This window comes from Streptopelia decaocto (assembly GCF_964273445.1).
Source record: "Streptopelia decaocto genome assembly, chromosome: 5".
Taxonomy (NCBI): domain Eukaryota; kingdom Metazoa; phylum Chordata; class Aves; order Columbiformes; family Columbidae; genus Streptopelia; species Streptopelia decaocto.
Window position 1 is genome coordinate 67,097,994 of NC_138659.1, and position 18,470 is coordinate 67,116,463.

Genomic DNA, 18,470 nt, shown 5'->3' on the forward strand with positions numbered 1-18,470 from the left:
ATATTCCTTCTTTCCTAATCTCACGGGAGTCCTGCTTTGGAGAGGTGAAACAATGGAAATGTGAAATCATCCCCAGTATTTGCAGGACAGGAATACAGTGACTCCTCCATAGCAGAGTTTCAAGCCAGCAATCTGAAAATGTTTTGCAAGAAAGAGACTGAGGTACATTTTCATGAGTAACAAAACCCCGCTTAATGCCATAGATTTTAGATTCCCCAGCCATATTTCACTCTAGAAAAATCTGACTTCTTAACTTACCTTATGAAGTGTTGCTTTTAAAGTTTATTTCCACATGAACGTGTCCTGAAACAGCAGTTGTTAGACGCTTCCAAATATTACTTGTGTGGAAAAAACACACTACCTGTATAAATTGGCCTGTAAATTTAAGTTCCCACATGCATTTCTTATGGCTCGGCTCTATGACGCTACAGCGAGTGAAGTTAAAAAAAACCATAAAATTCTCAAGTAGTTTATCTTTTCTGAACTTTTTCAACACTGATTGGGTCATTTCAGGCAAGCTTAATGAGGCATAGAGCACTGTGTATTCTCATAGAAGTCCTAGATTTCAGAGGTTTCTTAGTCCTGCATTTCATCCTAATTCCCATTTGACCAGAGATCATACTTCTGAGGCATGAGATGCCTTTCACTGATGAAACTCCTACAAAGAATTTCATGCCTGAAGGTCTGGGGTTTTGTGTGGTATTTTCTTTTTTTTTAAATTTGCCTTTGTTTTTCTTCTGTGCCAAATAGACAAAAGTTAAGAGATGGAAAGGTAAATAAAATCAAGCATGGGAATATTGCCACAGTGTGAAGGGCCTTAAAGTTGATTTATCACATGGCTGAAGCCAAACTGCCCCTTGCATATATGAGAATGAACTAAAACAACAGATAGTATTATTTCTCTGGCATCCGCTGCATTCTGGGAGAAAAATTTTACATTTCCAAGAACCCTCTTTAAAGAAGAGGATGTGAACATTTTAGAAAATCAGCAATAAAGCAAAGACACAACTTTCACTGAAGGGGAAAACAGATGAATACTGCTGATGCCACAGAATATAAGCCAACATGTTCGCTTAAGCAGGATTGGGAAGGAATATATTTCTTATTCATAGCTGGTGAGCCAGGGGTCTGATCTCTACTACAATGACAGTATTTTTTTTAAATGGACTCTTCAGAGGCTGATTTTCATATATATGGATACATGATATTTGTCTATTAATAGACAGGATATTTCAGCCAAGTCATTTCCTGCCCTGCAGTCATTTAGAAGAACAGGACACTTTATATGTCAAACATGATGGGTCTTGTGAGGCTTTTTACCTCTACATTACCCTTATCAGTGATCATAAAACTTGCTTTTTCAGCACTATTTCAAAGTCAGATCAAATCATTACTGTACTTACGGGAAACATTTACATAAGCTCTTTAAAATCTGAAATCTGAGCAGCAACACAGCACCATGAAAAAAGTACTAAGAATCACTTGATATCTTCCAGCAACTTAATGCCACGTGAGAAAGCAGCTTAAAGTGTGAAAAACAACCAGGGCAGGAGTCAGCCTGAAGAAAAAGCCTGATGAAAAGTCAGCCTTACTGAAGAAAAAGCCCTCAAGACCTGCCTTCACTCCACTGACCACATATTTTTTTCCCTTTCCTCTGCTTCCCAGACTCTAACCCAATTGCTATTGACTCCCATGTCTTTCTGCTTCTCACATGTGTGAGGTTTCTGCAGAGCTGCCTTCTCTGGCCAGTCTGTCCCAGACAGACGTGGTTCCTTCTGATGGGGTGCCCACCCAAACCCCACAGCTGCCCATTGCCTACGCTTCTGCTCTGGTCACCACAGTGGTTTGATTTCAGAGCTTTTCCCAGAGTTTTCATTCATCCTTTAAGCAAACCTCAGCCTCCATTTGCTGTTCCTTTCTCCAGGGCACACGCGTGTCCTTCCCTTGTACGCCCAAGATTCACAACCTGTGAAGCATCATCAGCGAAACGACTTCAGAAGTTGATTTTTTGAAACATTTTTATTTAATATTTGGATTCCAGCAGCTGTGCAGCATTACTGTCTCTCTGGCTGTCACAAATCTGCATATTTTGTTCTGCTGCCAACATACAGGTTGCATAACTTATAATTCTGCCAATCTGCTGCATGATTTTCTGATTCTTAGACTGGTTCCTAGGCGAGCATTCTTTATTTAAACTGGAAAGGTGACAAATCCCAAATCAAAATGACCAGGGACTCTGGTGCACTTATACCTTCTGTTCCCAAAACCACATATTTTCTTCCTGCCTGTGATCAATTTATAATTACTCCATAGGAAAAAGAAATCATGGCACAGCTAGAGAGAAGTCACAGGTTGTCACTGTGCCAAATAATAAGAAAAGCAAACTCTGTGCATCATATTTCCAAAGTTTTCTTTGCTTCTGTTTACCTGCAAGGCTTTGGTCCTCTAGATAATATATATCAAAGAGATCAGAGCATTTTCCAGGATGCTTTTCAAAATAGAGCAGCAAGGTTCACCAAAGAACTCTAATCCCATAGCAAAACATTGTGTAACACTACTAAAGTTATTTTAAGTCCTAATATACAATTTTTCAGGGAATGTGAAAACCATTTAACAAAAATGTTATACATTATGGAATAACTGAAGGTTTATGCTCTCATCAGAATTATTTACAGGCTCAATCCAACTTGATGTGCAGGATATATTAGATGCAGCAATTAATAATGCTTAACTGGATATACATGGTTATTGTGGTTTCTGGATATTTGAATTTCTGAATTTAGTTTAAAAATCTTGCACAACCCAAAACATTAATAACATGGATTAAAACTTTTTTTCCACCCATTTTAATATGCAATATACATGAGAACAGTTATTTCTCAATATATACTTTGTCAAATTCAATAAATTACTACATTTGCATTAGCTGTACTCATGGAGTGGTAAATGGCTCTTAAAATCAGTCTTTATTTTCCATGATTTTTTTCATGCAGTAGGTCTTAGAGATTTCTTCTTTTTAAAATATTGATGTCATGGAACATCAGGTTGTCAGAAATACCGACTGATTTATCAGTCTTGTGCATACTGCATTGTTTCACATGGATTTCAAATCCCAGCTTCACATCACAGGCACTGTTACTTTTATCCTGCATCTTAGAGTAAAAGGCACTGATGCTGATCAATTTACCTATTCAAGATTGTTCCAGTTAATTGTTTCATGGCACCAATATGTGATAAAGATGTTGCCTGGGTAACAGAATAATCCTCTCTTCTTTTTATAAAAGCTGTAAATATTTTACTATTTGTTTCATCCCTCACTCAGAGAATTAAGCCACCCCAATATTGTGGTCCAGCACCATTACACTGAATGGTTCCAACTCCTAAATAGTTTTTGAATTTCCCTTCACAAAGTCTACCGAAGCCATATAGAAGAGGAAAATACACGTGTCCACATTTAAAAAAGATAAAGGACACAATTTGTTGCTGTTGCAGAAGAGGCTGCATCACTCTTACCAGACACAAGAGCATCGCTGATCAGAGGATTGTCATTGTCCCTAAATGAGATTTCCTGAAATCACACCTGAAACCCAAACAGTTAAATTTAAGGAATATTCTCTTTAACAATGGCAGACTGCAAATCTAGCCCAGCTGTGAACTCAGTTATAGCAATATATTGCAGAGAGGTGGGTGAATGCTCATCAGCAGTATTCAAAAAAAGGACACAAAAGGAAACGTAAGGACCAGAGTCCTCATAACACCAGAGTGTTAGAGCAGTCACAGATGCTTGAGGCTAGGATGAAATCAGAAAGGAACAGGACAAAACTGCCACCATAGAAATCAAGTTTAATTTGTGAATAAAATAATAATTTGTTCTATATTTCATCATCACCATGAAAAAAAAAAAAAGATAAATGCTTTAGGCTAAGGAAAATAATTTTGGGAAAAACAGTGGACTACTTGATAAGGTTTTCCTTTGATGACACTTAGTCAAAACACAGTGGGACTGCAGGCACTCATTAGAGCTCTCTTAATAGTTTTGGGAGTTTTTATGTCCAGCAAGTTCAGTGGAACTGGATTAGACCACACATGTTCACTTGGAGGACAGTTTCTGGATAATTTACGAGCTGAAAGCTTTTGAGAAGGGACACAATAATATGAGTCTTTGGTCAAAAACACTGAGTTTTGCATAAAGCTTATAGGGTCCTAGGTGCTAAATATTGTTTTTATTTTAATTTTAGCAGAACTCTGAAGTCCAAGAAATAGAAATGATTTCAGCAATACCTTTTATTTATTTTTTATTTATTTATTTATTTATTTATTTCTGAAAATAAATACAAAATGAAACACAAAGATCCCTGTTAAGGTTATAGAGCTAGGCTGTGATCTTGACTTCAGACGCATTCCCTCTGGAAAAGAGAAAAAAAATAAAAGCTTGATTTTTAATAACAAAGTTATCCACCCTAACACTGAAAGCAAGGAAGGGCATACTGAATTCCACTGGTATTCTGGGATGTCGAGACGTTTCCATCTCCTTTCTTTAGCACAGCTTTAGAAATACCTGAAGTGTTTCATTGCACGGAATGCTTTGCTGAAGAAGGATGCGATTGCTCACGCTCCTTTGTTGACTAGGAGCGCTTTGCTGCAAGAGGACCTAATTCTCTGTAGATTCTGAACACAGACCTCTCAGCTGTCTTCTTGAAAAAGACAATGTGATGTTAGGTCAAGTGACGGGGAACACGTCTTCTCCAGGGAACTCCCTTCCTGGTAGACAGAGTCTGTGACGTGACACGGCTGCACAACATCTGCCTTTACACGCCATGATCTCAAGCTGCAGGTGCAGAGGGACAGCTTGTTTCAGAGGACACGGCACGGAGGTAGCGATGTGTAAGGGTTACACACAGTGTGAAGCTGTAGAAGGCAAAGGACAAACTGTGCAAGTCTCATGCTCTGTGCTGGAGTCCTGGGAGAGAGAACAGCATCAGTTCTGTGTACAGGCTTCACTGTTGGTCCTCCTTCAACAAGGGACACTTAACTAAGAAAGAACTTAAGAGCCCTTAATTGCATGGAGTAGAACGAGTAACATTAAGGCAATAACAACATAATTTGTAAGGTAAATATAACTCTGCCCGATAGCATGTCTGAATTAGCTACATATCCTGATGTCAAACTGTGCAACAGCGCATATTCTTGAATTGTGGCGGTTCATTGGAGGATCCCAGAAGCTCCTGGAGCGCTACCTTCAGGCTGTGGAAATTAAAGAAGTCTCAGAAGCTTTCACAGGATTATTCCTGCAGTAATTATTATATAAAAGAGAAACCTAAAAGACGAAGACTCTGCACAAATCTCTACCTTGGTCCCACCTTTTCATGTTCAAACGCACAGAAAAATTGTTCAGCATTATGAGCTGAAAGTGACATAAAACCATAGCGCTCATTATATATTTAACCAGTTTGTTTGGGTTTTTTTTGCTGTATTGTTTTTATGATCCCCTACAACCTCATTCTCTGTATGTACTTTGTTGAGGATGATGGGAGCACAAACAATCTAGAATGAAGTTTCTCCCACTGAGTATCATATCTTGGACATCTGCTAGTCCCAGAGGTTTTAGTAGGTCTAATAGAATTATTGACTATGCGGTTAAACAGCTTAAAGTTTGATATTTATTGTTTGTATAGCATTCAAAAGTGTACCATTGTATTTACAGATGAACGAGAAAAGTAAGTCCCTTGATGTGAATATTTTGCATTCTTGCTTAACAATGATTTAAATGAAAAATAAGATATAAAAGAGTGCATGCTGTTAGCCACCTCAAGGACAAATGTAGCATCTCTGGTTTTAGTTCACATCTATTTTCTGTGCATCAGTCTCTGTGCTGGTAGCTACAGACGGACCCCAGGAATTACATGTAATAGTTAATTCAGTGCAGTTTTTCTTCCTGTCTGACACCTCAAAACATTCCTATTCCTTTTAGCTAATCCAATGATCCTTATCACTGCTCACAAACCTCTTCCTCCACTATTCCTCTGACAAATCTTCAGTACATGTTCATCTGTCTGATGCATCCCGATTTTCACCCCACTATCTGCCCCTGAAAACCACTCTTAGATTCTTATTTATTCAACCATTTGGTGACACAGCCCCTGCTTCCTCCTTTTTTTCCCTTCTTCTGGTACCCATGTTCTTATCTTCAACTACCTTGAAGTATCTATTTCTTTTAAGTATTTCATTTATCACTTGGTTTTCTGATGTCAAGAAAATGGATGGAAAATTGTCAAGAAGAGCCTCTGTCGCTGTTTTGCAAAAAAAAGTTCCACAAAACCCGAATCTAACAAACCAAGCAAACAACAAAACCTCTTGAAAAAAATGACTAGCAGCAGGATGCCCAAGGACACAGAGAAAGACACAAAAAAAACCCAAACCCAAGCAGAATTAGCAAAAAAAAACCCTAAAATTAATGAGGTTAGTGGCTGTTCAGGCTCCTGCAAAATTGATCTCTAGAGTTGTAGATCATGTTGTCTTCAAAAGGCAGCAAATAAAAACGAACAAAAAAGTTCCTCCACTTCTTGAAAAAAATTATTTTTTAGCTTTTAAGGGCAAAGAGACATATTTGGAAGAAGGAGGTTTTGAGAAATAAGTTCCAATATTAAAGTGACCTGAAAATGGTATTGAGCATTGTGCTATGTTTCACAAGCAGATTCCTTCCGAATAGAGTTGGAAAAGACATCAGCTGCAGGTTGTTTCTTGAGTTCCCACTTGCACAAATTCAATTGTCACTAAAAGCAGAAGAAAAACAATTTAATAAAAGGAGGAACAGTATTATTGCATCTTCTGTGATGAAGTGACAATTGAGGCATTGCAAAAACACGTGGTTGTCATTACGATCCTGCCAACTTTGGCCATCTAGTGACATACTTTTCACTACAAAAATTAACAGAGAATTACTAGCCGTCTATTTCGAAGGGAAACAAACCCCCAGATAGTGCACGTATGTCAAGTAACATGCCTGGAGCGACATGTTTCTGGCCATCTTATTGATGCTGCGGGACGGAAAAATGCTCTGGGTGTTTCAAAGCTCTGCAGCCTGGTGTGATCCAGTGCCAATGCTCAATGTGTGTCAGCCTGGGTGGCTTTGCCAAGCACGAGTGACAAACAGCTTGGGGACAGGAGGGAGGACAGGTTGTGTTAGGTAGGACTTGGTGCCTTGTGGTGCAAGGCAAGTGCTTCATGATGGAGCAGCAGCATGGTGGTTACGGCAAGAGGGCTGTCACCGTTGCATTTTGCCATTTATGAGGTAACTTTGGAGTAGAAATGACTGTGGCGAAAGGAACCTGCAGGATCTGGCAGTGAGTCCTGCAGCCTCAAGTTGTGCCGGGGGAGGTTTAGACTGGACGTCAGGAAAAGGGTTGTCAGGCATTGGAACAGGCTGCCCAGGGCAGTGGTGGAGTCACCATCCCCGCAGGGGTTTAAAAGGCATTTACATGAGGTTCTTAGGGACATTGTTTAGTGCCAGAGTTAGGTTATGCTTGGACTCGATGATCCTGAGGGTTTCTTCCAATGAAAATGATTCTATGATTCTTTGATTCTCTGATTCTACGATCCACACACCTGGCGATCTGCCAGGGAGCCCTTTGTGTGCTGAGGTGACTTCAGGTACCCCAGTCACTGGTGACAGACACGTTTCCCTGGAGCTGAGCACCCCGGCAGGGAGGACTCCGGCACCCCCACGGCGTGCTTCCCCTACAGACTGTGTGATTCCAAGCCAGCGAGGCACAACCCGTGTCCCCGGGCCCGGGGGCCTGTTCTGGGGTTGGCGGAAGGACCGTGGCCCGGTGCCTGAGGTGTTGGAAGCGGGCAGACACAGCACTGACAGCCCCAGCCCAGGGCAGGGCGGCCGCCCCGGCTCAGCGCAGCCCCTGGGGCGGCGGCGGGCGTGGCCGCCCCCGGAACTGCCGTTCCCGAGCCGCGGGGCCCCGGCGGAGCCCGGCGGGACGGACCGGCGGCACCGCCGAGGCGGCATTTCCTGCGCGGCGGCACTGGGCAGGGCCGGGACGCGATCGGGCAGCGGCTGCTCGGGTCGCCCCGCCGGGCCCGGCGCTCCCCGCCTCGCCATGCAGCGCTTCACCGTGAACATCAAGCTGCCGGCGCGGACCCTGACGGGCGCCCTGAGCGCGCCGAACAAGGGGGCGGCGGACTGGTGAGGGGCCGGGCGGCGGGACAGCGGGGCGGCTGCCGGGTTCGGGAGGGAAGGGGGCGGCTGAGGGGTCCCGGGCTGCTCGGCGCGGTGTCCCCCGGCCAGCCCCGCGGCTCCTTCGCCTCAGCCGCGGGTTGAAGCTTCTCTCCCCGGGTCTGGCTCCTCCCGCTCCGGGCTCCTGTGTTTTTCATGGAATCCCAGAATGTGCTGGGTTGGAAGGGACCCACAAGGATCATCGAGTCCAACTCCTGTCTCTGCACAGACAACCCCAAAATTCACGCCATGTGTCTGTGGACGTTGTCCAGTCTGTTCTTGAACACTGTCAGGTTGGGGCCGTGACACCTCCCTGGGGAGCCTGTTCCAGTGTTCAGCACCCTCTGGGTGAAGAAGCTTTTCCTCTTGTCCAACCTAAACTTCCCCTGGCACATCTTCCTGCTATTCCCTCGGGTTCTGTTGTTGGTCACTGAAGAGAAGAGTTTGGCAGCTGCACCTCCTGGGGTTCCTGCACATGGACACGCTGTGATGGTGTGTCCGAGGCAAACAAACCCTCCTGTGCTGGGCAGTGTGCAGGCTGCTGGAGCCCTCGTCCTCTCCCCTTTCTTAATAGAACCACAGAGCGGCTGGGGTTGAAGTGACCTCTGGAGATCACCCAGTCCAACCCACCTGATAACGCAGGGTCACCACAGCAGATCATGCAGGATCGTGTCCAGGCGGGTTTTAAATGTCCCAACAGCAGGGTCCTGCTGTGGTTGCTGCTCTCCAGCAAGAACAGAGCCATGTCCAGAGATAAGCATGTGACGGGCCCTCCTGGCAGTGAGGTTTGATCTCTGGGCAGAGATCTTGGTGGTGCAACCAGCTGTAGGGATCAGAGCAGCTTCTTCTGGCTTCTATTTCTGTTATTTTTGAGACTTGATGTACAAAGCTGGTATGTTTACTTGGTTTTGTATTCGTTGCTCTGAACAATGAGTTCGCCCAGCTGTGCTCTACAGTGTTACCCTAACACTGCTAAATCTTAGGGAGAGAAAATGAATGAACTGAACCAAGTCATTTTGTAAAACCATGGCATTTAGGTTTGCCAGCTTGCAAAGCAGTGAACACTGAAGTTCTCTGAAGTTCTTAATTTGAAACTTAGTTTTTCTCCTTTGACTATTCTCGCTTGCTTGGTGTTCACCATAGCTTTATAATTGTCATTGGCGGCCACGTTAACCTCTTCTGAAGTCAGACAGGCCTCAGCAGATTTTCAGTGCTAATAATTGTTCACATCCTCCCTTTTTGTCTCCAAAAATGCAGTTAGTTATATAATTGCAAATATATTGCTTACCTGCATGCTTATGTATAAAATTTGGGAATGTTCTTCATAAATTCTTATGTGATGTCTTAAATTCAGAGATGATGATTTTTATAGACAGACACAGAGGTACTTTGCAGTGGCTTAGAGTTCCATCAGCAGGTGGTTCAGCAGACAATACAGCAATGGCACTTCATAATGCTTTTGCATTTTATGTTATTAAGTTATTTTTGCTATTTGATGTTTGTGTCTTGTAGCGTGCATTCAATTTACCAAAAAAAAAGCCTAATTCTTGATGTAAAGTGGGTTTTTTAAATGAAAATATATGCTTTTCTAGGGGCTGGCAAGGTTTGATTGCATATGGATGTCATTCTCTTGTGCTGATAGTTGATGCCAATACTGCTCAGACTTTACAGGTTTTGGAAAGACACAAAGCTAGTGTTGTCAAGGTGAGTTGTGTGCGTTTTAAGGTATATTACTCAATTCTGGTGTATATATTATTTTTCTAAATCACTAAATACTTGAAATTATATTGCACTTGATTTTCTTGTAAAATCTGTTGTAAAATACCCATAATTTACTTGATCTCTTTTACAGCTAAGTCAAACTATACATGCTGAAATTTGAGTTGTGGTTGATAGTTATACCTTTAGATATATAGAAACATTTGGTAGTGTTATAGAACACACAAAAATGTTTCTGAGAAGGCTCTTGGTGTGACATAATTTCAAAGGAACATTACAAAACATCAAATGAATCCTTTTGCTGATGCCCTTGCTGATCTTTCCCGTTGTGGTGGTAACCAGTGCACCACTCAACTAAGAAGTTACTTTTAAGTTTTTCCTTCTGTTCTTACCTATAGAAAAGGAACAACAGCAGACAAAAACAAACTTTTATTTTAGTGGTAAAAAATGGCTAAAATTTAAACTTAAGTGTAAGGTACCTGTACTTTCCTTTGAAGGTCATTGACTTGAAATTGCAGAGAGTTTGACTTTGGGTCAAGTGTGGAACAAGATGTATTTCTTTGATACATCATTTCTTTGAGTGTGGAGCTGTACGTATGTTCATATGGTGTTTGTGGGAGTCTGATAACTTTGCATGGAGTGGATTATATCTGATTACCTCTACAAAGAGGAATAGAAAGAGTACTTTTATGAAAGAAAATCTAATTCCAGGAACAATTCTTTGAATGAGAGGATTGAAGTTAGATTTGTGTCTATTCTGGTATGTTAATAAACAGTGATAATAAAATTCTTTTAATCAGGTAAGATAGGTTGTGAAAATTAAAAACCAAACCAACCAAACAAAAAAACCCACAAACTACACTTCTTGTTCATAGAGAGGCAGCGACCAGTACAGTAAGAATTATTTTAGCAGAGGATGAGTTTGTGTGTAGGGACTTTGTTGGAGTGGTGTGACTACAATGGGTGTTAAAGACCCTCAGGAGCTCTGGTTGAGAGTGATGGTGTAAAGGCCGCCTTTCTGTTGTTCATGACTTGCTGACAGCTCCTCCCTTGGGAAGTGATGCTTTCCAGACTTGGAATTTGCTTCAGAGCAATACATATTTAACTGAGGAAGAAACAGCTTTGCAGATTTCTATAATTACTTTTTTTTAATAGCGATGTAGCTACCTGCAGGTATCCTAATGGGTAATTTTTTATGAACAGCAGGGAAGCAGGAATTGCAACACTGAAATTTGCAGGTAGAGGAGTGTCTCGCAAGAATTCTTCGTTATTCAGTTAGAAACACACTTTGGCTTTATAGCTAGAGCTCTTTGAAGCTTGCTTGCTGTGCATGTAATATTTGTTTAATTTATTCAGCTGGGCTTTTGAGATGCATCTGGTCACACCTCTGAGAGGGGCAGCACAAAAGGTGGCTGCAGTCCTCTGAATGCTGCTATAAATGAATTGGTGTTGCAAAGTTAGTCGTGCCTAATGTTAATTGTATTTCTATTTTTTAAATGTCTCGCTTTCAATATCTGCAAAAAGTGTCTTTGGCCTCACCCCTTCCCTGCCAGGTCCTGGGACAGGGCACAGCTACAGCGTCATTTTTGTAGTGCGTAAATTCCCATTAGCTTACCATTGAGGTTTCTTTATTGTGTTAGTGTCTTCAATCTCTCTTAGGAGAAGGAGTTTACCTGTAAAGCAGATAGCAAAACAAGTCCATATTGAATAGATAAGGAGTCGGTATTATCTCTTTATAATCTTTGGAGACGTGTAGGCAGAATGTTTCAAATTTCGAGACACAGAATTATTCTAAGTATTGCTGATTTACAAGACTCTGCAGCTTGAAATCCCAGAAAGTGTGGGAATCAGTGGTGACAACATGCTGAAAAGGATGAAAAAGATAACAAATGCCAAGAATAGCTCGATATGAGACAACACATAGATGAAACTAACCTTCCTTCCCAGTACCACAATATATTTGACAGATTAGGGAAATGACATGGTTTAGGATGTATTTGAAAGTTGGATGGTATATTTTCAACTTCCATTTGTTTGGAAATCAGTGGTTATAGGTTTGTGGTTGCCTACAGAAGCTTAAACATTGCCATTTAGTTTCTTCTAAATATCTGAGTAAAAGTTTTATATACATAGCATATATTTATAGTTATAGTTACTTTTAGCAACAAGGATTGTTGATTTAAGTAATTTGAAAATATCAGCCATACAGTTATGCAGCACAGTTGCAACATACTTTAAATTTGCACAACTGATGTTAGCTTGAATGTATGGTTGCACAGATCCCATTAATATTAACTATTAATATGCTTTTTTTTGAGTTAGTTATTATTTGTTTATCCTACTGAAAGATATGAATTGTGTTGCCCTATGTTTGCCTCCTTTGACCACTTTCTTCTGTATCTTCAGGTTAAATGGGCCAAAGAAAATTACCATCACAATATTGGCTCTCCATATTCTTTGCGTTTAGCTTCTGCTGATGCTACTGGAAAAATAATTGTGTGGGATGTGGCAACAGGAACAGCTCGTTGTGAAATACAAGAACATGCAAAACCAATTCAAGGTAATGGTAGTGCATGGAAGTTACTATGTGGAGCATCATTACAAATCCATCGTCTAGGTTTTGCAAAGTCATTTCCACTGTTGGATTTTAGTAGCCTTCTCTGTGTTTATCTACTAGCTTTCTGTGTAAGTATGACTTGCTGTCTCCCAGTGAATGCTGTGAGATTTAATTTATTATGGTAACTGCCAAAAAGTTACAATCTCTTTTTATTTATGTGATTGATTGAAGTAGTAATATTTACAGTGTCAAGTACGTCCTCCTGCTTTTGAATTGGTGGAGTAGTGCAGTTTGCCTTGCACTTGAGTGATAATGCCATCTGTAGTGTTATAGTACTTCCATTAAGAAGTGAAAAGTGCTTGTGGAAATTTTAGCGTAAAAGACAGCTGTAAATTAAGTAGGTTTTGCATATAGTTGGAGTTAGTAATGTGAAGTCTTGAAACTGCGTATGACACATTTGATTTAGGTTTCTAGTATAACTAAGTAGATGTAAATGGCAAGGATTAACACTAATAGCCAAGAGAAATAGGAGGTTTTGAGATGACATAACTAACTGCTTTTAGCTGTCATTTGAGAAGATAGTTTAGTGGTGGTGTTTGCTGCTTTTGATTTTGTTCTGTGGGTGGTGGCCCAGTGCCACTGGGAAGGTCTGAAAAATACCCCCAAAACTACCCAAACAGTTCTGGGCAGCTGGTTGTTTGAAGATTCTTTATCCCATTACCAGAAAAAGAAAAATCTTGGTCTCATTCATTCATTTCACAAACCCCTGGGGGTAATAAAAACAAGAAAAACAAACAATAACAGAAAACCAACCAACAAACCAAAACCCAAACAAACATACAAAACCAAATAAAAGTGCCTGAAACAAACCAACTAAACGAAAAAACAAAAACAAAAATTAACCAACCAACACCCCACCAAACAAATAAACAAGCAAGCCTGGAGAAATGAGCTATGGATTTATGGTGTTGTAAGCTATAGAGGATTTATGTTTGCTTGTGCTGGAGGCAGAAATGTCTAGAAGCCTGGCACAGAGGTAAGTGCTGTCCTAATTGGTCTGATGAAGGATAGAGAATGGAAAACCTAGCCACTGGCCAGGTATAACACAATTAAGAGAATAGATTGGAAAGGAATAATTAAATGTCATTTTCCCTGCTTCTTTATATGCTCATCAGTTAGTAAGGTGTCATCTATCAAATGCTCCCTTTCATTAGTTAGCAACTTGTACTTCATCAATGAAAAAGTTAAGATAGTGCTTCCAACTCAGAACAGGGAATCAAAAGATGGAGTCTTGTCCTTGTTATATCACACGCTCAATATGATTTTTACTATTGCTTTGATTGGTGCAGTTTGTGGTTGATAGTAGTATCTCCTACTGTTGTGAAACTCGTTTTTTTTGGGTTCTAATTACATATGGTAGGCACTTTTGTGTCTGGTGGAACCCCTGCTGACCAGGGGCTGCTCTGCTTGCAGGGCTGTTGGGGCCAGGAGGCTGCGTCCAGCATCTGACTGGTCTTTCAGAATCAGCTGGGAGGGATAACGCTGCAAGTACAGCAGCATCTACATCTGCTGCTGCGTGTTCTGGACTTCTGTTAATTGTTACTGCTGTCCACACTAGCAATGTGTCTACGCATTATTTCTGAAGTAAAATTTAGATCGCTCCCCCCTAACCCCGCGCCAAGAAACTGCCATAATGAGTGTCTACAAATAATTTATACTTTATTTGTACTATTTTGTAAAAACTTGTGATGAGGCTTGCGTTATACCTATTTCTTATTTTGAATTCTATTATATGAAAGGCCATATTGGGTTGTTTGGTTTTTATTATTATTTTTTGCAAAGCCTGCAAAAGTAGATACAATAAGTCTGACAGTGGGACACTGAAAATTTGTTCTATTGGCTGCAGTTAATTTTATTAGTTTCATTTCCTTTTTTGTGTGTGTGTTGTAAATTGCATTTTATTTACTCCTGACACTGATTCACTGAATGTTTGGTGGGGTTTTGACCATGCCATTTGAAGATTTCTCCAGGTTTTCAGACCTAATGGAGTTTTTTCGGTCTGCTGGGCAAGAAAACCAGTTAATAAGCAACAATTAAAATCCTGTTCCGTCCTCAGTCCCTGATTTGATTCAGCAATAACCTCTGACAAAAGCAGTTTCTTCTCCTTTCCATCTGTTCCTGAGGCCTCTGGCTGTTCTTTACAAGCCTGTAGAAAATGGTGTGAATACAGACATGGAGCACCAGGGTGAGCTGCCGGTTCTCTGGGTGTTACTGCAAGAGCTTTGTAGGATAACAGTTTAGGATCTAAACTCTGCTATGTTCTGGGAAGGAATTAACCATTTGTTAACTTACAGTGTAACTAATTAGGATATACATGGCTGGATTTTTTTCCCTCTGAAATCCAGTGAGTAGCACTTATCGGCTCTGAAAAGGCTGAATGGGTAAAACACACGAATGGCTGAGGAAGGAAGTTTTTTTGACATCTTGATACATATAAACACGCTGTAGAGAAGCTGTGGTTTGGTGAGGTCATGCAGCAAGCACCAGGAGCTGGACTGGGGACATTTCACCCACTGCCTGACCCATTCTGTTTTTTCAACCTGCCCCATGAAGCACATTGGTGGCTCTAATACAGCTCCTTCCTACTGACTGAGGCGTCTCTCTGTTCCTATGGACAGAAAACATAGTCTTCTGTGTCCATTTATCTGGAATGTTTAAATGATGCCCAGTTGTTATGGTTAGCAGCTGTAACTCTTCAGACTGACTGGAGCATATAAGTACTGAAATTGTCTTCTTGATTGTGTGTTACAGTCAGTTTCATTTTACTCTTAAACTTCAGACTTGTGTTAAAAAGTATTTGAAGTGGAGAAGACATCGGTTTCCAGGGCCCATATTGATAACTCTCTCAAATTTTAATTTGGGATTCTGTATTGGTGTCATCTCAGATACTGATTGAGATGTTGTATGGTTCTTTTCATTTGGATTCTGCAGTTGTTCTGTACAAAACGGGCAGTTGTTTCGGGTAGGAATTCACTGGATGAAAAGATTTGGCTTGTTCAGATCCGATGTGGGTTGTGTGCACCTGTGTGGACACATGTAACCCAGTGTATTGCTGCTTGTTAAAGACATAAATTCGGATTGTAAGAGAAACTGAATTTTTAGAACTCTTTAGAAACATGTTGTTACCAAGAAGGTGCCATATTACAGAAGCAAAATAGCTTTAAAACAGAACAAACTTTTTCTGAAAATTAATTTCACTGTTTATTCTTCTCTTTTTCTTTTGACAGACATGCAGTGGTTGTGGAATCAAGATGCTTCTAGAGATTTGCTGCTTGCTGTTCATCCGCCCAACTATATTGTACTGTGGAATGCAGACACAGGCACCAAACTTTGGAAGAAAAGTTACGCTGAAAATATTCTGTCTTTTTCATTTGACCCCTTTGATCCATCACGCTTAGCTCGTAAGTTTGCATGTATAAAATTGTGTGGCATGAATGTTGAAATTGAGATTAAAGTAATGGATTGAAAACAATGATGTTGTTAATGCCAAGAAGTCTCAACATAAAGACAAGAGGGTCTTTGGTCAATGTGGAATTTTCTAAAATAAGATGCCATTGTGTGAGGGGAGGGGAAAAGTAGGCATGAGTAGCAAAGTTCGAGATCTGAAAATAGATGGTTGAGACAGCAGGTAGGGAGCTGGAGGAAACCAAGCATAGAGAGCCCTGTTAAACTGACATAAAAAGCTATAAAAGGATGAATGCTGAGGGAGAATCCAGTGAAATGAGTAGAACAAGAATAAATGGTATTTTTGACAGAAAGGATTTTTTTAAAAGAATGGAGTGTGAGCGTCAGTTTCAGAAGTAATTCAAATGTCAAGGGGGATGTAGTGCAGATTTATTGACATTTTATCAGAAAGAAACTGAGAGAAATAGGAGAGTCACCATTTTAGTCTTTAATTTAGCTTTATTACTCCTGATCTATAATGAGACAGTGCAGTTTCCATATCATTCAAACTAAGAAAATAACTTTTTTCGTGAAGTCTTAGCTACATCTTTACAGCTTAGCTGAACCTTTATGCTGCAACATAAATAATGTGAGTTAATGATTCTTTGAGCCATGCTCTGCATGAGAACAAAAAATGGTGATATAGCCAACCTGGGTGACTCTGCATATTCTATTTGCATTGTGAAGCTTAAAGAAAAATAGTTGATGAGAGAGAATAACTATACTGAAGAAACAAGAGGTTTCTGCCAGTGATTCCCACAGTATTTTCTTAGTATTGACTTAATTTTGAAAAATTCAGTTTTGTGGATATAATTAATTGTAAGGGACCATCTGTGGCTTTTTCAGTAGAAGGTGCCTGTTGTCTAGAATTATGAGTTTTTTACCTAGTAAAGTATTAATAAAGTTGTTAGCCTTTCTCCTCACCAAAATGTCATTAAAAGGGAATACCCCAGTCAAATCTCAGTTTGTATTTTGCTCTAATGAAAGTTGTTTTTCTTGGTGCAGTGCTCACCAGTGAAGGAATAGTGTTCATCTCCGACTTCTCTCCTTCCAAAGCTCCTGCCAGCTCAGGGAAGAAAGTTTACATCTCTAGTCCCCATTCCAGTCCTTCTCACAACAAGTTGGCTGCTGCTACAGGGGCCAAAAAGGCCCTTGATAAAGTTAAAATCTTAATCAGCAATGAAAAACCAAGGCAAGTTGCAAATATTTATTCTCAGATAATGTTTTGTATACCTGTATATTTTATAGATATAATTAAAGTCTGTAAGGTAATTAGTTTTAAAAAAGACAATTCATTGTGGTAAGCAGGTGGTTGGGTGTCCTGTATGAGGAGAGTGTGTAGGGATGTAACACCAACAGTCATTCATCCTGTTCTGTTCATAAAAACAGCGTTATCATCCCAGCAGGTTTTATAGAAGTTAATGACATAGTGTTCTCATGCAGGTGTTAATTCAGAAGCAACAACAAAAAGAGAAAATGAGCTAAGGTCATTCAATTCAATTGTGGAATGAGAAGGGATGTAATAAGAGAGTAGAAATTCTGGAAGTACTGAGACCTGAGAACAGTTGTCATTCTGATGTTGGATGTGATAGTACAGTAGGAGGCATACTTTAAGTTAATAGTGTGTGAATAAAATTAGAATTTATACATTTGGCTATTTTCTGACCTTTTAAAACTAAAGTTGTTGCATTTTGAGATTTTTTTTCTTTTTATTTGGAAATTCTCTGCACCACATTCTTTTGTGTGATGTCACTTTTTTTTTTTCGTTTTCTACTTCCTGTTTAAATAGTAAAAATATTCTTGAATGTCCGGCGAATTTGAGAACAAACTAATCAGACTGTATTATCAGGTAGCACTTGACACCAGAATTCAGTGCAGATATGAGATTCGCACTCTGTTTAAATAAGGTGTTTAAATAGCAATCTGGGGAGCAGACTTGATGACGCTTCCTCTGGTAATCATTTAAGAAATCGTGATTTTTGTATGAACTTAAAAGGCATGATTTTGTAATTTTGTGTTCCATAATGCCTCATTTGTGCTGCATTGGACAGAACTCTGGATTTGTGAACACTGAGAGAGTACATTGGCTACTGCAGCTTCATGTATGCTCTGTAATGCCAGCAGATCAGCAGAAATACCATTTTTCTGCGTTCTCCTGTTTGTATTTTAAGTTGTATATGAATATCACTAAGAGTATGAAAGTTTTCTCTTCCTCCTTTTCCATCCAAAAAGAGTAGAATGGGAAAAGGAGAAGAAAAAAATAGAGCAGTTTTCTATTAGTTTATATTAGTTTAGGGAAATTTTGAGGAAAGAGGAGATTGTCAGGTGAGTAATTGCAGGGAAAAGGTGAATAATTTACCTGAGGCAAGGAATGAGTGTGAGGGGAGATTAGTGTGTGGTAGATAAAACTAAACAAAACCCCTCAAAAGGATGATACATTAAATCAGTTCAGAGATTTCTGGACAG

The 18,470-nt window shown here is 40.1% G+C and overlaps 1 protein-coding gene across 1 annotated transcript in view; it reads left to right on the forward strand.

Moving 5' to 3' along the window:
* The first annotated feature begins 7,999 nt into the window (after positions 1-7,999).
* WDR11 (WD repeat domain 11) overlaps positions 8,000-18,470 on the forward strand; it is a 42,812-nt gene continuing 32,341 nt past the window's right edge. Inside the window, 5 exon segments of the mRNA XM_082052654.1 lie at positions 8,000-8,194; positions 9,817-9,928; positions 12,350-12,503; positions 15,788-15,961; positions 17,010-17,196. Coding sequence (XP_081908780.1) covers positions 8,109-8,194; positions 9,817-9,928; positions 12,350-12,503; positions 15,788-15,961; positions 17,010-17,196 — 713 coding nt within the window. The 5' untranslated portion in view covers positions 8,000-8,108.